The sequence below is a fragment of the Perognathus longimembris genome, chromosome 9, assembly GCF_023159225.1.
Source record: "Perognathus longimembris pacificus isolate PPM17 chromosome 9, ASM2315922v1, whole genome shotgun sequence".
Taxonomy (NCBI): Eukaryota; Metazoa; Chordata; class Mammalia; order Rodentia; family Heteromyidae; genus Perognathus; species Perognathus longimembris.
The window spans coordinates 7674078-7698682 of NC_063169.1; the positions used below are offsets into that span (position 1 = coordinate 7674078).

A 24605-nucleotide genomic window follows, 5' to 3' on the forward strand; every position below is an offset into this window, starting at 1 on the left:
CGCCGCCGCCGCCGCCGCCGCGTCGGGCCGGCGAGCTCCGCGCCCACCCGTGCCGCGTCCCCGCCCGGAGCTCCCCTCAGCGCCGCGGCCCTGGCCGCCGCCGCTCCCGCCGCCGCCGCCGCCGCCTCTGAGGCCGTGCGCACACCCCGCCCCGGCGTGAGTGCATCAGCGCCGGCCGTGCGGACGCCGCTCCGTCGCGTCGGGGCCGCCGCTCCCGCCGCCGCCGTCCCCGCCCCCACCCCGGCCTCCGGAGCCGCCGCGCCCCTCCCCACGGGCCCCCCTTCCCGGACCGGCCTCGGGGGGGTGTGGGGGGCGGGGGGAACCCCAGCCGCACCCCGGACCCGGACGGGGGCGCCCCGCCACTCCTCCGTCCCCGCCCCCGCCCCTTCCCGGACCATAGGAGGGGGGGACCCCGGACCCCGACGGGGGCGCCCTCCGGCCGCGCCGCGCCGCTGAGGTACGGGGGGAGGGGGTGCATCCCTTGCAAAGTTCATCTCCTGAAAGGAGTCCTTGGAACCGAGACCATGACACGGAAAACGACCCCCCCACCGCCCCCCCGAGGGGTACAAAGGTAGCGAGGCCAGACAGCCATCCACCTGGGGGGGGGGGGGGACGGGGAGGGGAAACGCTCTGGCCCAGGGAATGTTCTAGATACCGGGTCCGACGCTACGCTGGCCCCGCCACACCCCGCGAGCCCCCCCCCCCCCCGGGCCGGCCTCTCCCCACACACCGCCCCGCCGCGGGCCCGCGTGTCCCTCCCGGGCCTCGGCTCTTCCTCCCCTTCCTTTATTTTCTCAAAATAGTGCATTTTTATGAACGGAAATATCAACTTTTTTTTTTTTTGAAGTTCTCTCACCACCTAGTCTCAGCACTGAAATGCAGCTCCTGCCGTCGACCTTTTCCTTAACTCCTTCCATATTTGCCTTCCCCAAAAAACTAACGCAAACATCTACACGATGTCAGGAGTCCACGGCCGGAATTATTATTTCCTTGAGCGGTGAAGTACACTCTTTTCAGCAGTGAAGTGCCCTGTTCACTAACTAGGACTTACCCAGGGCGTCTTCCTGGTGTAAAGTGCCTGTGTGTATCTTTCTCATGGAGAACCGGTCGCCTTCCCTGACTCAGTAAGAAGGATGTGATGAGTGTAACGCGTTCTGATTTGTGAATTTGGGGACATTTCCTGAATGTGCTGTGATGATAAGCCGATGACACAATACTGAGGTTTTTATAGAGGTAGATGGGGTACCACTAAGCCAGCTGTCCACACTGGAGATGGCTGAGGAAATACACCATTTGGTTCAACCATTTGGCCTTCCCAGATGGAAGGGACCAGAAGTCAAGGAATATCGGTGGGTAGCTCCCAAAAGTGGGGTAATGGCAGGAAACTACTCCTCCCCCCTAGAACCCGCAGGAAAACACCTTGCTTTTAGCACATGGAGACAGGCAAAATGTCATACTAACCTTATGAATGTACGACAATGAATGTTCGGTAAGTTGCCAAAGTAGGGATATAGTAGCATTGTAGTAGCAGCCATGAAAAAAAATAAATTCACATGGGATTCAACCCCAGTGTATCTTCCAGCCCATGAATTTCAATTGTTTTGTAAGTGCTGATACTGGAGCTTAAACTCTGGGCCTGGGTGTTCTCCCTAGCATAAGGCTGGGACTCTCTACCACTTGAGCCACACTTCCACTTCTGGCTTTTTGCTGGTTAATTGTTGATAAAGGGGTCTCTCAGATTTGTACTGTGATACTCAGATCTCAGTCTCCTAAGTAACTAGGGTTACAGGCAAAAGTCTCCAGTGCCTGGCTCATTTTTAAGTTGTTACTAAGTTCAGCCAACATCTGTGGGAATGTGGTGACTGCAACTCTAAAGCAGAGGTATGAATTAAACCAGTCACCTCAAGGGCTTGTTAAAACATTGCTTTGTTTCACCTCCAGAGTCTCTGATAAGAAACTGTTTCTATTTATTTATTTTTATTGTTTGTTTTTGCCAGTCCTGGGCCTTGGACTCAGGGCCTGAGCACTGTCCCTGGCTTCTCTTTGCTCAAGGCTAGCACTCTGCCACTTGAGCCACAGCGCCACTTCTGGTCGTTTTCGGTATATGTGGTGCTGGGGAATTGAACCCAGGGCTTCATGTATGCAAGGCAAGCACTCTTGCCACTAGGAAGTTCACAAGTAATGCACATGGCCATATTTTGAAATCATTACATCAAGCATCTCTAAATTCCTTTCCAATTTAATTATTCTAAGCCTGCAATTGCTGTGATCAATGTCCATTTTCAAGTATATGTTGAATACATTTTCTTCGATCACTTATTCCATAGGAGTGTGATCAATTAAAAATTGACAGAATCATGTATCTTTTAAGGCCTAAAAGTTTTCAAAATTGGAATATGTCCTTGAAGCCTGCTGTATTTAGTAATTTACAAAAATATAAACCTAAAATCTTTTGTGGCTCTTGTTTTTTGGAAGGAGGGGGCAGCGGCTTTGCTTCCTGATTCAAGGCCTTCCTGTGTAGCCCAGACTAGCCTTGAATTTTGCATCCTCCAAAGTGCTGAGATTACAAGCATATACTGTCATAGCCAGCCTCTCCAATATACTTACTCTATCCATTTCCAACATCTCATCCTAGATCTGCTTCTCTTCCAAACTCAAACATCCCACAACTACTGTGACTATCCTTAATCTCACTGTAATCTCTAGACCCATTTTCTCCTCCCTCCCTCCTTCCCTCCCTCCCTCTCTCTTCCTCCCTTCCCTTTATTCTTTCTCTCCTTTTTTCTTTTGCACTAGGACTTGAATTCAGAACCTGGGTGCTGCACCTTAGCTGTTTTGCTCAAGACTGGCACTCTACCACTTGAGCTACATCTACACCTCTGGCTTTCTGTGAGTTCATTGGAGATCAGTGTTGCATAGACTTTCCTGCCCAGGCTTAGATCCCAGCCTCCTGAGATTACAGGTATAAGCCACTGGCACCCAGCTCTTATTCTTCTATTTCTTCGCTTACATTTACTTTTCTTCCTGCCTGGCTCAAACTCCAAGGCATATTATTTCATTTCCTTTTAAAAATTATTTATTTATTTGCAGTACTGGGATTTGAGATGGGAGTGAGGCTTCGTGTTTGGCAGGCAGGTCCTCTGCTGTTTGAGCCATGCCTCCAGCCCTTATTTTGCTTTCATTATTTGTTAGTAGAGTCTCACTTTTTTCCCAGCAGCCTGGACTGCGATCTTCCTTTTTATACTTTTGCACGACTGAGATGCAGGTGTGTACCAAGCCCAGCTTTTTCTGTTGAGAAGAGCTCAGATCTCAGCTTCCTGAGTAGCTAGGATTACAGGTGTGAGCCACGAGCACCCAGCTATACAGCGTTTTAAATCTGTCTAAAATAGAAGAAATGCTAGCTGCAATGTGAAAGTATTTACAGCTTTAGAAACAACATAGAACCCTGGTGCTAGTGGCTCTTTCCTGTAATCCTAGCCACTCAGGAGGCTAAGATCCAAGAATCACAGTTCAAATCTAGCCTAGGCAGACAAATCCAAGAGCCTCTAATCTCCAGTTAACTAGCAAAGAGCTAGAAGTGGAGCTGTGGCTCAAATCACCCTCTCCAAGACCATGTGATTTATTAGGTTTGAGAGGAACCCATTAATTTGTATTTCTAATAAGCACAAAGATAATAGTGAAGCTGGATGCCAGTCACTGATGCTTGTTGTCTACTTGGAGGATTGTGGTTCAATGCCAGAGTCTAGGCAGAAAAGTCTGAGAGACTCCGTCTCTAACCAGCAAAAAGCTGGACTGGAGGTATTGCTCAAGTGGTCGAGTACCAACTGTGAACAAGAAATCGTAGTGTGACCTCCAAGCTCTAAGCTCAAGCCTGAGTATCCTGGCACCAAAATAAACAAACAAATAGTAATAGTGAAGTTGCTGATAAAGATCATATAAGTGTCATTTATGTAAAAAGTGGTCTCGGATATGGTCAAACAATGACCATTATTCTTTTGTTATCACTGGAGTCTGAGACTCCAAGGCTAAATGGCTTGGTGACTCGGCCTGGAGCCTAGGTGACTTTAGACTCCAAAGTTCAGGTTTTCTCATTACTGTGTATGAGGACTAAAATAGAATGGGCAGGCCTACAAGGAAATTTGCAAGTATGAAATAGTGCTTACCAATGGACCTTTTCTACATGATCAGTACTGTATTTGTCCTGTTTGTCAATGTCACGTGATGCCTTTCTTTGTGGCTATTCATTCTTCATTTATTATCTCATTAATAGTAGTGTAAGGAATGTGGCCATGGCTTGCAGACTCCAGTACCGCGGGTATTGTATATATGTCCATCTGAGTTAGGGAAGGGAAAGGAAGGGGAACATCAAAATGTTGAGACCAAGTATAAAAGGTGAACCAATGCAACAGCCATACTCACAAGACAATATGTTGTAAACTAACTGTACAACTTGGGGGTGGATTGGGGAGGAGGGAAGGTGGGAGACAAATGAGGGAGGAGGTAGCAAGTTTGATAAGAAATGTACTCACTACCTTACATAGGTAACTAACCCCTCTGTACCTTGAAAATAAAATTAAATTTGAAAAAATGAATGAGAAAAAGTGAATAAGATTTTGCTCCCCATCCTTACTCCCTCAGTGAGTTAAAATTCATGGCTTGCTGGGCAGGCACTCTACAAATTGAGCCACGTCTCTCCCCTTTTATGCTTTAGTTAATTTAAAAATAGAGTCTGTGTTTATGCCCAGTCTGGCCTGGACAACAATTCTCTTGTACTTCCTACTCACATTAAATGACAGGTCTATACCACCACACCCAAATACATAATACATATACACATACATATACCTATGTATGTTTATTGGTGGCAATGGAGTCTCTAGATGAACCACCACAGGCATATTCTCTCTCTCCCTCTCTCTCTCCCTCCCTCCCTCTCTCTCTCTCTCTCTCTCTCTCTCTCTCTCTCTCTCTCTCTCTCTCTCTCCCTCTGTCTCTCTCTCTCTCTCCCTCCCTCTGTGTGTGTGTGTGTGATCCTGGCGCATGAACTCAGGGCCTCAGCACTGTCCCTGAGCTCATCCTTCTATGATGCTATGATTACAAGCATTAGCTGCCGGTGCCTGGCAGATTTTACATTTCTTAATTTCACTTTGCGATCTGAACTTCTCTCTCTCTCTCTCTCTCTCTCTCTCTCTCTCTCTCTCTCTCTCTATCTATCTATCTATCTCTTTTTCCTTCTTTCTTTCTTTTTGTTGATTGTGGGGCTGGAACTCAGGGCCTAGGGACTGTCCCTGAGCTTTTGCTCAAGGCTAGTGCTCTACTACTTGAGCCACAGCTCCACATCCAGTTTTTGAGTGGTTAATGTGAGATAAGAGTCTCACAGGGTCTTTTTGCCCCTCTGGCTGGCTTTGAGCCATGGTTCTCAGATCTCAGTCTCCAGAGTAGCTAGGATTACAGGCATGAGCCACCGGTGCCCAGCTGAATTTCTCTAGCTTTATTAAGCTTATTAAAGGTAATAAGCTTAAGTCTTCAGAGCATCCAAAAAGTAAGGGAGTAAACCAACACTGGGTTTTGGACTTGAATTGCCATCTTTTTGAAGCTGAAAGTCTCCCGTTGTGACTCACCCATTTAGTCTCGATCATACAGCAAGTACTCAGAGGGATGCTTATTTCTGTGTTCTACCACAAAGTTATTTTGTCGGATTGCTTGGACTGCTTGATGGGTAGAGCTCGTCTATCTAACAAAGGTTAGTTTCACTTGGTTTTGCTATCACACAAGTGAAAAGACATGCAAACTTCAAAAGGCCATGTGGGTATACATTAGAAGAAAGAGTCCCCGGATGTACTTCCTTCTCACAGAGGCGTGTCCTGAACGACAGCTGTCACCAGTGGAAGCCACCTCGTTGCTTAAGGATGGATCCACTTACCACGCTTGCATTGCAATTCTTGTGGGAGATTGGACCTGATTGAAATGACCCACCAAACTATAGTATCCTCAGGTAGAAAGTAAAGACGAAGGCAACGACGAAGAAGAAGACATAAAGCAGGTTAGCAAGTAACAAAATGTCCATCACCGTGTCACACACTGGGAAAGGACCAGTTTTATTCCTTACATTTAGTTTTCCATTTCGTTTGGTCTCCCGTTTATTTCGAGAGAAGTAGGGAGCCCTGTTGGGTATAAGTGGACCCCTGAGATCAGAGCCATCCAGCCACTGGCACGAAGGCCTCCTCCCGAAGCGGTCCTGCGCCCCTCACCCTGGCCTCGAGCAGTCCTGGGTGCGGGTTCGGACGCCGCATCACCGTGGCCTCAAGCAGTCACGCATGTGGGCCCCTAGACATCAAGCCGTGGTCCACTGCCTCTGGAAGACTTGCAAGGACTGATGGGTTCCCAAAGATGGGTACCAGGATGGGCGCCCAGCGAGAGGAGCTACGCGCCGCATGGAAAGCTGGGGCGGGCTGCGTGGGGCCCGTGGTTGGTGCTGAGATGCCTGGAGCTTGTCCAGGGATCTTGAGGGTTAGGTAGGTCTCTTGCTGTTGCCTTGTTCTCTCATGCTAGGTGCACATTGTACTTCCCAGTCCGGTCTCTTCTGCACTGTGGGGGTGCTTGGCTACCAACAGGAAGTTAATGACTCCAGGATCATGGCTTGTGCTAAGGCTGGGGCTTGAACTCAGGGCCTAGGCTCTGTCTATTAGCTTTTTCACTCAAGACAGGTACTCTCACTTGAGCCTCACCTCCACATTCACCTTTCTGCTGGTTTATTGGAGGTACGAGAGTCTCTTTCTATCTAGGCTGCTACAAATCCTCAGATCTCAGCCTCCCAAGTAGCTAGGATTACAGGCATCATGAGCCACCAGCACTTGGTTAAATCTTATTATTATTTTTTTTTTTGCCAGTCCTGGGGCTTGGACTCAGGGCCTGAGCACTGTCCCTGGCTTCTTTTTGCTCAAGGCTAGCACTCTGCCACTTGAGCCACAGCGCCACTTCTGGCCTTTTCTCTTTATGTGGCCCTGAGGAATCAAACCCAGGGCTTCATGTTTCAGCCCCCACTTGGTTAAATCTTACGTTGAGATTTCCTATCTATTTGTGACTGTAAAAGATGATTAGTCCTTTTATTCAAATATACTGTCATATTGACAGATATCCTTCCTTTGTCACTCGTGGGGTTTGAACTCAGGACCTGGGTGCTGTCCCTAAGCTTTTTTAAAATTAATTTTAAAATTACTTTATTGTTAATATGTTTTTGTTTATGTGGTACTGAGAGATCAAACCCAGGGCACCATGCATTCTAGGCAAGCACTCTACCATCAAGCCATATTTCCAGCCCCGTCCTAGAGCTATTTTGCTTAAGGTTAGCACTCTACCACTTTGAGTAACAGCTCCACTTCCAGTTTTCTAATGAGTAATTGGAGATGAGAGTCTCACAATACTTCCCTGCCCAGGCTGGCTTTGAACCATGATCCTCAGATCTCAGCCTCTTGAGTAGCTAGGATTACAGGCATGAACCACCAGTGCCCAGCTCTTCTCTCTTTTTTTGATTTTTTAAAAAATCTTTTAAGTAGTTGTACAGAGGAGTTGCCATTCACCAAAGCAGTTTATGAATGTAGTGCAACTTCATCCGTGTCACCTGTTTCAACATTCATTTCCTCTCTTTTTGTTCTCCCACAAATTTTAGTTGTGCAAAATTTGTGTTAACTCTGTGTTCAATATTTAAAGTATTATAATCTTATTCATGTGGTCTACCAGAATTATACATCTTTTCCCTGTATTATAATTTATTTGCTTAACGTATAGTTAAAAATTGATTTGGGTTATTTAGGATTTTACTATATTGTTTAATTTGCTTTTGACACAAAGTTAGGCCTTGAACTCATGATCCGTCTGCCTTAGCCTGAAAAATTCAAGGATTATAAACACGCACCACCATGGCCAGGCAATTTCCCCTACCTCTTGGATGATTCACTATGTGTACAGCAAGCTACCTTATTCAGACAACCCTAATGAGGAGGTCAATGTCCTAAGGAGTTAAACTCTCTTATGAACAGCCGCTGAGGACCTAAGACCTACCAACTGCCACGTGACTAACCTCGGATACAAATCCTCCATCCCCAAGAGAGCTTTGTGATAATTACATCTAGGCTGCCTGCTTGACTTGCAGTCACGAGACCCTTAGCCAGACCCGTCAGTTAAACCATGCTGGGAATGCTGGCCACAGGAATTAGAAGAGAGCAAATATTGTTTTAAATTGCGAAACTTTAGCCAGGCATGGTGGCACATGCCTGTAATCACAGCCGAGGCAAGAACATGCAAGTTTGAAGTCAGCCTGTGCTCTGGAGTGAATCCTTCTGTCAACGAAACAAAAACAACAAATAAACTACTACATTGGGGGACTTTGTTATGTAACAATACTAATGCAAAAAGTGAATAGTGGGTCAGTTTTTATTGAGAGCTTGTATACAATGTTTGCCAGTGGCAGTTGGTAGGTCTTAGGTCTTCAGTGGCTGTTCTTCAGAGTTTCATTCTTCAGTACATTGGCGTCCTCGTTAGGGTTATTCAAAGCAAGGTAGCTTGCTTCCCACATTGTGAGCACTCCATGAAGTAGGGGAAGTGAAGTTGTCCCAAACAGAAGCTATAATTTTATACTGCAATTTCAGCAACAAGAGACCATTGCAATCACTAATTCACACTATTTTTGTCTTATTTTCACAGTTGCTTGAAACTTTGGCTGGTACGTGATTGTGAATATAAATGAATTCACCTGATAGTTGTGAAAGCGCAGCCTGGAGCCAGTGGCTCATGCCTGTAATCCGAACTATTCAGATCAAGGTTTGAAGCCAGCCCAGGCTACTTTCAAACTGTGGTCTCGGCCTCCTGAGTAGCTAGGATTAGAGGTGTGAGCCCCCAGTGCCAGCAGCCACATATATCTACATTTTATTTAAATGTTATGGTAAAATTTACAGCATTAGAGGTTATGTATGTGTATACATACAAAATAACCATGGAGGGCTGGGGATATGGCCTAGTGGCAAGAGAGCTTGCCTCGTATACGTGAAGCCCTGGGTTCAATTCCCCAGCACCACGTATACAGAAAATGGCCAGAAGTGGCACTGTGGCTCAAGTGGCAGAGTGCTAGCCTTGAGCAAAAAAGAAGCCAGGGACAGTGCTCAGGCCCTGAGTCCAAGGCCCAGGACTGGCCAAAACAAAAATAAATAAATAACCATGGAGTGCTCTCATGTGCACTACCCACTGAGCTAAGTGGCCACTGTTGTATATGCAAGATATGCTGTCTATTGTCTAATGCACGAGCCTATTGGATACTATTTTACAAGAAATTTAAATCTTTTGTTTCTATGGGTACATTTATTTTATGTAGCCAGAGATTCTAACTGTACTCCAAAAGTAAAAACTGAATTAATATGAATGTGTGCTGTCTGTGTAACTATAATGCTAATTGTTGCTGATTCCTCTCTATTTTATATATATTTAAATGCAAGGACAGTGAAGTACACCTGCACACACCATGGGGAGTTTGCCAGAGATCTAACTTCCTTGCTGTTGATCTATTTACCAGATGATTTTTTTTTTTTGCCTGTCCTAGGGCTTGAACTCAGGGCCTGAGCACTGTCCCTGGCTTCTTCTTGCTCAAGGCTAGCACTCTGCCAACTTGAGCCACAGCGCTACTTCTGGTCTTTTCTATATATGTAGTGCTGAGGAATCGAACCTAGGGCTTCATGTATGTGAGGCAAGCACTCTTACCACTAGGCCATATCCCCAGCCCCAGATGATTTGTTTTTGTTATAGTTGTAGCTTAGCATAATTGTGCTTTCAAATAGTATGTGTAAATGTTAAATTAATTAGGAAAAAATGTCTAAGTTACATATTTGCAGAATTTAAAATCTAAATGTACTGAGTGTGTGTGTGTGTGTGTGTGTGTGTGTGTGTGTGTGTGTGTGTGCCAGAATGGAGGCTTGAACTCAGGGCCTCCTGCTCTTGCTGAGCTTTTTTGCCCAAGGCTGGCACTTTGCCACTTGACCCACAGCTCCCCTTCTGGCTTTTTGGTGGTTAATTGGGAAGAAGAGTCTTGAAGGACACAGGAGGACTCTATTGTTGACGTTACATTTAAAGTTCTAGGTGAAGGGGCTGGGGATATGGCCTAGTGGCAAGAGTGCTCAACTCATATACATGAAGCCCTTGGTTCAATTCCCCAGCACTACATATACAGAAAATGGCCAGAAGTGGCGCTGTGGCTCAAGTGGCAGAGTGCTAGCCTTGAGCAAAAAGAAGCCAGGGACAGTGCTCAGGCCCTGAGTCCAAGGCCCAGGACTGGCTAAATAAATAAATAAATAAAGTTCTAGGTGAATTTCCTTTGGCGTACACCACATGGTTACTGTATATGATTTTGGTACACTGGGTATTGTATATATGCCTACCTGGTCTAGGGAAGGGAAAGAAAAACAGGGTGTAAGATATCACAAGAAATGTACTCACTGCCTTATTATGTAACTGTACCCCTTTTGCACAACACCTTGTCAACAAAATTTAATTAATAAAAAAACAAGGAAAAAATAAAAAAAGAAAGAAGAGTCTCACTGTCTTTCCTGTCCAAGCTGTCTTTGAGTCCTGATTGTCAGATCTCAGTCTGCTGAGCAGCTAGAATTACAGGCATGAGCTACTGAATTTTGTTTTTCTGTAGGTTTGCACAAAAGTATTTTCTTCTTAATCAAAGTATCAAGATGGGGGGAAGGGAAAGTGGGAGGGGGAGGGGGGAATGAGGGACAAGGTAACAAACAGTACAAGAAATGTATCCAGTGCCTAATGTATGAAACTGTAACCTCTCTGTAATTCAGTTTGATAATAATATATATATATATATTTAAAAAAAAACAAAGGATCAAGATCAATGGCTTTTTCCCCCATCTTACAAAAATGCAACTACTCTGTTGGTAAGAAACACTATCTGATCTGATGTCATATTAAATTATGTAACAGTGATAGTCAGATATCTAGAAGAATAAAATACTAGCTACTCAGGACAACTATTAGGTGGGAAATTAATACTTAAACTTACCTTGGGTCTAAGCCAAAGTAACTGTAATGGAAAATAACAAACTAAGGCAAGATTTAAGAAGGAGTGGAAATTTACTGTAAGGTACAAGGGCAGAACATTCTCAGGTCTTGAACTACAAGCTGGAAAACCATCAGGATGCCAGCAATTTGCTTCCTCATCTCTCTCTCATCTCTCTCTGTACAATCTATAGGCAAGTCGTTTCTATTTTTATGAATACATAACTAACTTAGAGAACAATTAATTTACATATTTGGTTCAAGTGAACATCTCAAAAATTCAGATTCAACTGGGTACCTGTGGCTCATGCCTGTAATCCTAGGGAGGTTGAGATTTGAGGACTGCAGTTCAAAGCCAGCCTGGGCAGGAAAGTCCATGAAAGTCCCTATCTCCAATAAAGGACTAAAAAAAAAATCGAAGTAGAACTATGGCTCAAGTGGTAGACTCCTGTCCTTGAGCAAAAGAAACTCAGGGACAGTATCCAGGCTATGAGTTCAAGCCCCAGGACTGCCAATCCTCCAGGGGGAAAAAAATCCAACCAGGTGCTGATGCCTATAATCCTAACTACTCAGGAGACTGACATCTAAGGATCAGGGTTTAAAGTCAGTTCAGGCATTTTGAAAGAGACTCTTATCTTCAGTTAACCAGCAAAATACTGGTCTGGAGGAATGGTTCAAATGGTAGAGTACTAGTTGTGAGGGAAACAGCCCAGCAAAAGTGAGAAGGGTGAGAGGGTGTGGGTTGAAGCTCTAGTACCAGCACACATACACACAACACACACAGACACACACGGACACACACACACACAATCAAAATTCTTAGAACAAAAGGCTTGATGACCCCATCCTATGGCCGATGTCTTGAGTAGCCAGGCTGTGGACACCATAGATTGCTAATATAATGGCCAGTGGTCTATAGCTGAGGCAAAAGAACTTCTTAGAGGGCTGGGAATGTGGCTTAGTGGTAGAGTGCTTGCCTAGCATGCATGAAGCCCTGGGTTCCATTATTCAATATCACATAAACAGAAAAGGCCAGAAGTGGTGCTGTGGTTCAAGTGGTAGAATGCTAGCCATGAACCAAAGAAGCCCAGGGACAGTGCCCAGGCCCTGAGTTCAAGCCCCATGACTGGAAAAACAAACAAAAAACCCAAACTTCATAGATAAAGCACCGAGAATAAACTGATCTCTCTCTCTCTCTCTCTCTCTCTCTCTCTCTCTCTCTCTCTCTCTCTCTGTCTGTCTAATTCTCCCTTTTGTACTGGAATGGAGCTTGAACTCAGAGCCTCGTACTCTCCCTTAGCTTTGTGGCTTCAAGGCTGGTGCTTTCCCACTTGAGCCACACCTCCAGTTCAGATCTCTCTCTTGTGTGTCTACAGGTCTTCGTAGCACACTTTGGGCCCCCTGGTTGGAGCTTCCACCTAGAGGACAAGGACCGCTTGCCTGTGGCCCTGTCTCCTCCTAGCAAGCATGATACAAAGCTAATATGGATGTAGAACTTAGTGTGTGTGAGGCATTACGTTTTCTACTTTTGTCAACTTACTTTAATTTTTAGAATATCAATGCTAATGCCTTTTATTTAAAAAAGATTAAATGAAAAATAGCCTTGATGTGAGTCTCAGATGGTAAGCTAACACTGACGACGTGACTGTGGAATTTTAGTATGTCAAGTATACTATAACAACACAGGCTAGTTTCTTTCTTTCCAGTCCTGGGGCTTGGGACTCAGGGCCTGGCCACTGTCTGTGAACCAGTGTACAAATGTCTTTATGGTACCCTGGCTCATGATGTTCTGGGTAGATGGCCAGGAGTGGTATGGCTGGACGGTAGGGAAGATCTGTGTGTAGTGTTTCTGAGGAAGCTCCAGGCTGCTGTCCAGGGTGGTTGTGCTGGTTTACATTCCTGCCAGCAGTGCAGACGGGGACCCATTCCCCGACATCCCTAGTTTTTAAGTCAGAGCTTATGCTTTCCTTTTACCACTTGAGGTCAGACTTGTGCTAGTGTTTGGGAAAGCCAGTGGGATTTATTTATGAGTTTTATACTTTTTGCTCTGTTTTAAAAACTCTTAGATCTGAGTTGTCTCAGAAATTTCTAAGGAGAGACAATACTCCCTTTGTTTTCTTTTGATATTATTAAATTAAGCTGAAATTACTGATTGTAAAAGAACGCTACTGTCATGAGTCACAAGCAAAATCCAAATGAAATCCTAGAAACTCAAAAACAACTTTTTCTAATCTGTTTACGATGATGACAACGACAACGATGCCCATTAAGCTTGAACTCAGAGCCCCAAGCTTTCTTGCTCTTGGCTGGCGCTCTACTATTCATCCAATTCAGTATGTGCCAGGCTAGACTTTTCAGCTTGGGCTGGCTTCGAATTGTGATCCTCCAGATTTCAGCCTCCTGAGTAGCTAGGATTACAGACAGGAGCTATCAGCTCCTGACTTATATTGAATACCTGTTTTTTTTTGTTTTTGCCAGTCCTGGACCTTGGACTCGGGGCCTGAGCACTGTCCCTGGCTTCTTTTTGCTCAAGGCTAGCACTCTGCCACTTGAGCCACAGCGCCACGTCTGGTCGTTTTCTATATATGTGGTGCTGAGGAATCGAACCCAGGGCTTCATGTATACGAGGCAAGCACTCTTGCCACTAGGCCATATTCCCAGCCCTATATTGAATACCTGTACTAAGTCCTTTGGCAACTCCTAAACCTTAGCTAGTGGTTCTATGAGGCTCAGATGGGCGAGGCCCACCCCAAACCTTCAAGATTTCCTTTTGCAAGATATTCTGTTTACCCAGAATAAAGAGTTTGCAGCCTTCTGATGATCTCAAGGGAGAAGGCAGACTTAGATGTCTTTTTTAAGAAGGTGGGAAGTAGTTAGGATGAGTGTGTGTCTGAAAATTTCATTAGGTTAGTCCTGTGGGGAAATTTTTAAAAAATGTATACTTGGTCATCACCAAACATGGCATATTCTATTTCACATTTTTTTGCAATGTCTTTTGTAAGAGGAGAATAAACACTAAGGAATTACGGATAAAGAATAGGTTGCATTTCCCGTTTAAGTATTCATTTCTAGTTACAAGTAGCATCTTTTTCTGTGTATGTGGTCCTGAGAGATCAGACCCAGGGCTTCGTGCTTGCTAGGCACCTTCCACTAAGTCACTAAGCCACATTCCCAGCCCTTGACTAGCATCTTTATGTTGGATATTTTTGTTAAGAATAGACGTGAGAACTTGGGGAATCTGAGAAAAAGATTTTGTTTCTGGCTTTGTGGTGTTTTCTACAGATTTCCTTCTATGTTTCAAATGTATTCTCATCTAGTTACCATCTTTTGTCAAAGCTAGAATGATCTTTTTAAAGAATGTATCATTTCTAAACTGGGTTTTATGGCTCACACCTGTAATCTTGGTTACTCAGGATGCTGACATTGACACTGCCTGGGCCAGACAAATCTGGGAAACTCTGATTTTTGAATTAACCAAGAAAATGCTAGAAGTGATGGTGGGGCTCAAATGGTAGAGCAGCAGTCTTGAACAGAAAAAGCTAAGCAAGAGAGGGTAAGGTCCTGAGTTCAAGCCCCAGTACCACACACTCACAAAAGGTGTATCATTTCTTCACCTTCATCTCTAGTTTCAAACGTGTTCCTTATGCTTCTGACTAGGTATTTTTAATGAAGTTTTGGTAGTTCTCACATTTGAGCTTAGGACCTCACATTAGGCAGATGGTCTACAACTTCAGCCATACCCACAGCTACTCCTTCCCCTTCAAGTTATTTCTGAGATAGGATCTCATGGTTGTGCCCAGCCTAGCCTTGGACCGTGATCCTCCTACCAATGCCTCCTGAGGAGCTGGGATTACAGGTAAGCACATGATCGTATCTGGGGCTTGTGTGTGTGTGATTACTAGTACTTGAAGTTAGGTCCTGAGCATTGTCCTTTAGCTTTTTTGCTCATGGCTAAAGCTCTACCACTTGAGCCATAGCTCCACTTCCAGCCCTATTTTTTTTTTTTTGGTGGTTAATTGGAAATAATCATCTCACAGACTTTCCTGTCCTGGCTGGCTCTGAACTGTGATCCTCAGATTTTAGCTTCCTGAGTAGCTAGGATTACTAGTATGAACCACCAATGCCTCAGTTGGCTCGTTTTTTGAGATGATGTCTTGTTACCTGTTATGCCTGGGTGGGTCTTGAGCTAAGATCTGCCTGATCTCCATCTCGGGTAGCTGGGGTTACAGGTGCTCTTAGGACAGGAGTGGCTCCACCCCTGAGCCACCCTCTGGGCCTCCGTGCTTTATTTGGGGGACAGCCTCTCATCTTATACCTGCCTAGGCTTCAGCTGAAATCCTCCTCCAGTGTTTATCTCCCTTGTGGCTGGAATGAGAAGCATATGCTGCCACACCCAGCTATTGATTGACATGGAGTCTCACCGCTGTGTTGCGTAGGCGGGACTCAACCTGAGATCTGCTCAATCGCCTCCTCCCAAGTAGCAAGGATTACAGACACCACACACCATATCAAGCCTCCTTGGAGAAAATTTGAAGCTGGCTCTGATGGTCCATGTCTGCCATCCCAGCACTAAGGAGAGAGGGGGAGGCCTGAGGAGGGAAGGAAGGGCATTAGGGAGGAGGAGGAGACAGAGATACCCTGAGTCCAAGGTCAGCAAGTGCTGTTCAGTCAGATTCCATCTAAAAAAAAAACAAACAAAAAACCAAAGGAGGGCTGGGGATACGGTCTAGTGGCAAGAGTGCCTGCCTCATATACGATTCCCCAGCACCACATATACAGAAAATGGCCAGAAGTGGTGCTGTGGCTCAAGTGGTAGAGTGCTAGCCTTGAGCAAAAAGAAGCCAGGGACAGTGCTCAGGCCCTGAGTTCAAGCCCCAGGACTGGCCAACAACAACAACAACAACAACAACAACAACAACAACAACAAAGGAAACAACAACAAAACAAATGGAAAAAAAAAGATTTAGGGCTGGGAATACGGCCTAGTGGTAAAGTGCTCATCTCGTATCCATGAAGCCCTGGGTTTGATTCCTCAGCACCACATATATAGAAAAGGCCAGAAGTGGCGTTGTGGCTCAAGTGGCAGAGTGCTAGCCTTGAGTAAAAAGAAGCAAGGGACAGTGCTCAGGCCCTGAGTTCAAGCCCCAGGCCTGGCAAAAAACCAAAACCAAACAAAAAATAAAAGGATTTTAAGCAAGCCTCAGAATGAGAAAGCTGAGATTTTTAAAAAGATTGTCCTAGAGGTCATGACAACTATTCTTCTATCTTCTATGCTGTTCACTAGCTCGGGGAGACAAGAACATGTCAAAAATGTGGTATGACAAATATTCCCTCCACGCATACTTGCCTCCCACTAGCGGGGCAAGCAAGATTGTTTCCCTTGTTCTCTTCTGAGACTCCCATCTGACCAAATAACCAGCATGCCTGGGTCCAGACAGCGTTTCCCACACAGCCCCGCAGTGAAAGCAACATTATAAGGAAATGCTGCAAAAACACCAGGAAATGACTTGTACTTGATCACTTTTATTTTGCCTTTAAATGGACAGACCAAGGACAGACGGTCACCAGCAGCTTTCTGTTGGGTACTTAGAGAAACAATTTCTGAAACCCTTCCATCTTGGAACAGTTTTAGCAAAACACAATGCCCAGAAGCTTCTGGAAAACAGTGACAGTGGCTATGGTAAGATTTTTTTTCCATCTTTTGTTTCATTCCATTATTTCTTTGATTTGTTGTTGTTGTTAATGACTGACTAATGACCCCCTGATTAATACTTATTATGTGACTGCTGCTCTCTTATGGACTGAAAATTTGTAATAGAGGTTTGGATGAGATTGTATGATTTTCAAAATCATTATTAGAGTTATGACTTAAGTAAAATGAAAAGAACAAATGCAATATTGCATTGATCGATCCTTAAACCAAGTACCAAAAAAATACTATTTTTTCTTATCTATTGCACAATGATTACATCATGAAGATTATGTTGCTACATAATTAATATAATACTGGAGCTTGATATGATAGGGTAAGGAGCACTTTGAAGTGCATAGAATGACTTTTAGAAATATATAGCTGTTGGAGCCTCTGAGACCCCTTTCCCCACTTTTCTGGAGGAGATGCCCAAATGTTGGGGTGTCTAGGACCCCTTTCCCCCTATCTCCCGGGGGAATGCCTAAATCTGTGATGGATTATGCTAGGTTGAGGAGAAATGCCGAGCCCCCCTCCCCAGTCCCCTTACATGTGGAACGGCGGCAAGAGAGAGAGACATCGGGGAGGTGATTCGATGGTCCATGCGCCTCAGCCATGCAGAGGGCGGGCAGAAGGATTTATTACGATGACAAAGGCGGAAGGGGAAGGACTTGGGGTGACTGACTGATTGGCTGACTGGGCTGCCCATCAGGTGATGTCATGAAACTTCCTCTGTGGGCGGGGATTACAGCCCCCCAAGAGCTGGGTCTCTAGAAGTCCCCGCCATGATGGCACGCACGTGTTCGCCCCCCCCCCCCCAGGGGCGGGGGCTTCTCTTCCTGTTACAGGCAGAAGGTGGGAGGGGCTCCTTCCCACACTGCCCAGGGCTGGGGGAAGGGCAGCGTGAATCCCCAACATATAGCTTTGCTTCAAGTCAGGCACTGTATTATGCATTTTATATACTTGTTGTAATAACCATATAAATGATCATTACAACAACCATATTATTTGCCTCATTATTGAAGTGCCAGACTTTGAAGTCAGGCCCCATTTTACCATGTGAACCCCATTTTACCACATGAACCCCATTTTAGAATCGAACCCTGAGCCAATCAGATTTGTACCTGTGTCCTAATCTTGCTTGCTTGAACACCTGATTGTTGTAACCTTGTTCTTTGCCTTTATAAGCCCTGTGTAATCACAGCTCGGGGCTCCCTCCTAACCTCCGCTGTGTCGGTGGGTAGGACGAGGCCAGAGTTGCAGCTCGCTTAAATAAAGCCTTGCCTTGCTTTTGCATTTTGGAATGTCTGAGTCCAGGAATCCCAAGTTAGGCCCCGTCACTCATCCTCATGTACTGTTATGGAGTCCCCCCAAGGGAGGGGACCACAATGTAATGGGGTCCAAAGAGGAGGGATCCCCCATCCCTCCAAGAGTCTACCGCTCAGAGACAGTCTCAAGTAACAAGATGGATTTATTGGGGAAGTAAAAAGCAAAGTGACTGGTCAGGGCTGCAAGCCAGACTCGGGAGCTGGGACCAGGCACCCCAGGGCACGCTTGGGGTCGGGGTTATAAAGGCAAATACCACATGGTCAAGCCTGCCACACACAGGTGGCCAATGAGGTTACAACACTTACAGAGCACGCCAGGTCACACGCAGGTGGCCAATGGAGTTACAATCTGCCTCCTAGCAACTGTTTGAACCAACCTATCATGTTAGTTAGAATCGGCACATGGATTTGGCGGGGCTCACATGATGCAGGTGGATACGCCTACTCATGGGAGGGCACAGGTTTAACCTTGAACGTTCCACTACTCAGGTGGTCAAGCGGTTTACACAATCTTATCACAGAGAAGGGAACTTCCTTGGATAGGGCGGGGGAGATATTGGCGAAGATGGAGTCGGCTTCTGCTCACTTTAACTAATCTGAGATGGAGTCAATCTGACACCCCTCAACAGCCAATGATGGTGCTGGCCAGATCTGACCTCTATATTACAGTACCAAATAAAAAGACCTGGAAAAGGGCAGAGAAAGGAGATTTATGCCATTGCAGCCACGGAAAGACAGCAAGTCAGTCCATCTCAGCAATCTTTGAAGTACAGACATTGGCTTCAGGTTGAATAGGGAGTCTTGGGTCAGGAGTTGAGGAAGGGCATGCAGAGTTAAAACAGTCCCAAGTCCCAAGTGAGGGAGGCCTGGCTGACCTTCAGCTCAGGCTTTGTCCTTGAGGAATTCTGGAGGAGTTATCACTTTATTACTGGGATGAATCGAGATCAAGAACGAGGTGGCCTTCTGAATTGTCAGCTGTTGATTAAGAGAGTAAGATGACTTTGCTTGAGGAGGGGCAGTTTATATTCTGCACAAGAGGGCTACCAGAGTTTTCTCTTTTATCTCTAAAGCTGCTCTCTAAACAAGAGGGACTGCAGCAGCGGTTCAGCTCAAAGGGCACAAGTAGAAAGTTGGGGATATTTAGTTTATTCACAGGACCAGGTAAAAGCATCTTCCAAGTTCCCTCTAACAAGTGCACATAAGAAAACCCTGGCTCGGCACGGTGAATGAAATCACTCCCAGCCTCTGGAGTCTGAGCAGATAAACTACTGTTTAGACTCAGCAGGGTTGAGTCTATTTCCCTTCCCTTTATTCCTTTCCCCCCTTTATTTGGCCTGACATGGCCAACTAACATGTTGTATCCTCCAGAAGGGGAAAATAAATAAATAAATATCATTATATATTATACAATGTACGTACACACACACACACACACACACACACACACACACACAATCTCCCTTCCCCCTCCTGCCCCTCTCCAATCTAATCTGAAACAAGTAGTGTTACCAGGAGGTCAGAGTAGCTTTCTATTTTGGTTTTTGCCTCCGATGACAAGAGAGGTCAGGCAAGACATAAAACAAGAGTGAAAACTCTAGGAAAGGTTATTAGGAAAAGAATATACTTTCTTTTTTCTCCCCCCTCCTTTCTTTCTTTCTCTCTTCTTTTTGTTTTTGTTTTTGCTTTCTGTGTGGATGTTAGGACTGAGGTATAAACTGGCCTTTAGCTTTTTCACTCAGTGCTGGTATTCTGCCACTTGAACTACAGCTTCACTTCCAGCTTTTTTTCTTTTTCCTGGTTAATTGGAGATGATTGTCTCACAATTTTTTCTGCCTGGGCTGCCTTTGAATCCTGGTCCTCAGATCTCAGCTTTCTTAGTGGCTAGAATTATGGATATCAGCTACCTATACCCATATATTTTTCTCCTCCTCCTCCTCCTCCTCCTCCTCCTCCTCCTCCTCCTCCTCCTCCTCCTCCTCCTCCTTCTCTTCCTCCTCTTCCTCCTCCTTCCTCTTCTCCATTCTAAATGATAAGAGAACACCTCTATGACCCCTATTCTGTGTGTATGTGTGTGTGTGTGTGTGTGGTGTGTGCTGGTACTGGGGAGTGAACTCATAGCCCACACTCTTATTGCCTTTTTTACTCAGGCTGGCCCTCTTCCACTTGAGCCACACCTCCATTTTTTTGAGTGGGGTGGATGTTTTATTGGAAATAACAGGCTCACCGACATTTCTGCAAGTGAGTGGTGGTGCTGGTGTTGGTTTTGAACTTTGATCCTCAGATCTCTGCCTCCTGAGTACCTAAGATTATAGCTGTGAAGCCGGCCCCTCCCCCCAACCTGGCTAGTCCCTCTATTCTTGTAAGTCAATATCTAGTGCTTTTATGTTTACTTGCTAGTTCTAATTTCTATGTCTGGGGTTTTCAATATTGGTTAAAAAATAATGTGATTTCCCTGTCTCCTCCTCTGTCTATCCTGCCTTGTAATGGACACCCATTTAAGTTGCATGTATAACACATCACCTGTGTAATATTTTGTTTTGCTTTGTTTTGGCCAGTCCTGGGGCTTGGACTCAGGGCCTGAGCACTGTCCCTGGCTTCTTTTTGCTCAAGGCTAGCACTCTGCCACTTGAGCCACAGCGCCACTTCTGGCTGTTTTTTATATATGTGGTGCTGGGGAATCGAACCCAGGGCTTCATGTAAGTGAGGCAAGCACTCTTGCCACTAGGCCATATTCCCAGCCCACCTGTGTAATATTATGAATACATTTTTATAATATATTTGAGACCAGGTTTGTAGAACCTAGGCCCAAAGTCCAGGAATCACATGTTAGGCCAGACCTAATGTGGGACTCACCCACGTGCAAATAAAGAGATAGTAAAGGGCCAACAATGAAGATTTTTTTAAAGTAGCAGCTGTGGGAAGACAGGGATTCAGAACAACTTCAGTCATCTGCAGGGGTGCAGATATTGGCTTTAGTTCAATAAGGACTGTTGGGTGTGTATGAGAAAGGTGTGCAGAGTTAAACCAGTCCAAAGTTCCAGCTATGGCTCAATGGACCTTTAGCTCCATCGTTGTGCTGGGAGGAATTCCGGAAGAGTTATTACTTTGCCACTGGAATGGAACTGGAGCAAGTTGTGGAGGGTGGGGTGAGGGGTGGATCTCCTGAGGTTTTGGCTGTTCCCTTTAAGATGGTAAGAGGAAGGCATTGCCTGTTGGTGGGAGAGTTTGCCTTCTACACAAGTAACTTATTAGGGGATTTTCTCTTTCCTGGAACCCGAAGTGATTGCTAAGTGATACCACAGAGAATAGGGCTTAGCAAAGGGCATGGGCACAATGGTGGAGAGAGGACTTTTAGATTCACAGGGCCTAGAAAAAGCATCTTAGCCCAGCACCAGTGGCTCATGCCTGTAATCCTAGCTACTCAGAAGGCTGAGATCTGAGGATGGAGATTCAAAGCCAGCCTGGGCAGGAAAGTTCTTGAGACTCTCATCTCCAATTAACCACCAGAAAACTGGAAGTGGTGCTGTGGTTCAAGTGGGGAGAAGAGCTCAGGGGGAGCACCCAGGCCCAGAGTTCAAGCCCCATGACCCGGGGGCGGGGGAGCATTTATAGGTTACCTGTTACATAATGTGTGTGCGTGCAAGCGCACGCGCGCGCACGTGTGTGTGTGTGTGTGCAATTTTCCGAACCATTTGAAGTTGAAGCATCCTGATATTTCAACATGCATGTCCTTCCAATAAGAAGCTGCTTTTTTTACCATTTTCACCACTAGGAAAATCAACGTCTCAGGGCTGGGCATGTCGCCCTCTTATCCTCAAACATGAAGGTTCTAGTGACTCCGTCTTTTCCGGTGCGGATTGAGCTGTTAGAACATCCAAGACAATGCACATCCGCATAGATGGAGAAGGCCGGGACCTTTGTCCCAGTGGCTTACAAGGTCATCTGCAGAGCTTAAGAATTCACTGATCCAGCCTGCTCCGTTCCAGACCCATGAAATGAGAAGCGCTGGAGAGGAGTCCCTTTGTACTGGTGCTTTGTCAGCTCTGTGCTAGGTAGTATTGGGTGCACTTTTACTTGAGCCACACCTGCTGTTTTAATTTAACTTAATTTAATTTAGTGTGTGTGTTGATACTGTGGCTTCAGTGTCTCACACACTCTTGCGCTCTTGCGTAGCTTTTTCTGATTAAGGATGGCAATCTACCACTGGAGCCTAACCTCCACTTCTGGCTTTTTGCTGGTAAATTGAAGATAAGAGTCGCAAAGATTTGTTTTGCTGGGCTGCCTGTGCCTGAGGATCCTCGGATCTCAGCCTTCGGAGTAGCTAGGATTACAGGCACGAGCCACGCACGCCAAGCCTTGAATGAACCCTCTCATAGATTAGCAGGAGGACATAACAAAGTATGGAGAAAAAGAAAGAATAGCAAATATTATTCTTAAGAAGAGTTCTGCAGGAGAAAAGTGGATGAGCCTAGAACAAATCATGTCAAATGAGGTAAGCCAAGCTCATTTGTGGAACCTAAATCTAAAATACAATGGAACATCACAAGCCAGGATATGATAAAGACACCTGCACATCCATGTTCACTGCTGCACTGTTCGCAATAGCCAAGTTGTGGAAACAGCCCAGAGGCCTTGTGGTAGTTGAGTGAACCAAGAAACTGTGGTTTCTATACATAATGGAATTTTACACAGCATTAGAAAGGATAGTGTTATGTCATTTGCAAGGAAATGGATGGACCTAGAATAAATCATGTTAAGTGAGGTAAGCCAAGCTCAGGGAGATGAACGGCACATGTTTTCTCTCATATGTGCAAACTAGATCTGAAACACAATGGGATATGATAAATTATACAGGTTTCTAGGCATTCACACATGGCACGATCAAAGGAGAATACGCTTAGAGAGGAACGGAAAGACATAATGCCTGTCAAAGCACCTGGTCATACAAAATAATATTTATTGAAACAAACTCTAAGAAATGGAAACAAGAGATGTTTCTTTTTTGCTGTTTTTCTTTTCTTATTTTGTCTTGTTTGTGTGTCTATATGTCTTTGGGAATGTAAGGGGAGGCACAGAAATAGAGGGACAAACGTTTAAAATGAACTATACAATTTGTGGGTAGAAGAAGAGGAAAAAACTGGGACACAGCAAGGAAAGGGGTGATGTTCAAAAAGAAATGTGCTGTTTGCCTGGTTTAGGTAACTATAACCCCTCTGTTTTTAGTATTTTCAAATAAAAAAATACAATGGCACACAATACTTTATATAGGACTCTAGCCATTCACACACAGTGAGAGCAAAGGAGGATATTCCTAGGAGAGAAACACAAAGGCGCAATGTCTACGTGCCTCTGATCATATAAAATAATATTTATTGAAATGAATTCCAGGAAATGGAAACAAGTTTTTTTTCTCTGTTTCTGTTTTTCTTTACTTTTTGTCTTGTTTGTTTGTTTACCGCCTTCCGGAGGGTAAGGGGAGGCACAGAAATGGAAAGATAGAGGGTGAACAAAGGTAGCAGTGGTCCTCACTAGCCACTCTGTTGGAAATGAACTCTACAACTTGTGTGTGGGGACCGGAGAGAAAAACTTGGAGAGAAGGAGGGAAGGGGTGACACTGTTCAAGAAGAAATGTACCTGTTACCTGACTTATGTAAGTAGCTCCTCTGTGCGTGCGCATCATTTTTATGATAACAGTTAAAAAAAATCCGCCCCCCCCCCCAATCCTTCTGGCAGTCCTGTGAGACTCATGGTTACACAGTCTTTGATTCCTTACGTGGCTAGTATTGACTTATTTTCATTTGGCTGATCAGATTCATGCTATAGAACAGGCCAACCAGCAGGGGGCACTCCCATGCCATCCAGCAGTGGGAAGACAAGTGAGCGTTCAGATGAGTGGAGAATGGCTACAAGAACCAACTGCTGAAAAACCCAAGTACTTCATGTTGGGAACTTCCCCCTTATAAGTGAACGAATCCATGATTCAAATCAGTTTCACATCAAATGAAAAATTTACCACTGGTGTCTTGGATTGTGTTTCTCTTACAGGTTGCTAAACGAAAGAGAGGATTTTTTTTTTAACCATTGTTGTACTCACCAATTCTTGCAAACATGTAATAATAAAAAATTCTGTCATAAAAATGGACAGGCTGTTAGACTTGTGGCTCATGCCTTAATCGAAGCTACTCGGGAGGCTGAGATCTGAGAATCGGAATTCAAAGCCAGCCTGGGCAGGAAAGCCCTTATGATTTTTATCCCCAAGTAATCAGCAAAAAGCTGGCAGTGGGGCTGTGAGCTGTGGCTCAAGAGGCAGAGTACTCACCTTGAGCAACCAAAGCTCAGGGACAGCACCCAGGTCCTGAGGGTAAGCCCCAGCTTAAACAAACCAAGCAAACCAAACGTGAACTGGCTGGAGGTGGCGGCCCGCCTGTAATCCCAGCATGTGGGAAGCAGAGGCAGAATTGGGAGTTCGAGGCTGTCTGGAGTGACAGACTGTTTTTCTTTTTTCCTTTGTTCAAAAGGAAAAAAAATTG

General features: G+C 45.2%; 1 protein-coding gene across 2 annotated transcripts in view; it reads left to right on the forward strand.

Annotated features, from left to right (window-relative positions):
* Positions 1–16554: 16554 nt before the first annotated feature.
* Positions 16555–24605, forward strand: part of Filip1 (filamin A interacting protein 1) — a 175066-nt gene continuing 167015 nt past the window's right edge. For both annotated transcript variants that reach the window (XM_048353677.1, XM_048353675.1), the window contains exon 1: positions 16555–16738. In XM_048353677.1, coding sequence (XP_048209634.1) covers positions 16700–16738 — 39 coding nt within the window. In that variant the 5' untranslated portion in view covers positions 16555–16699. The remainder of the gene's footprint in view (positions 16739–24605) is intronic.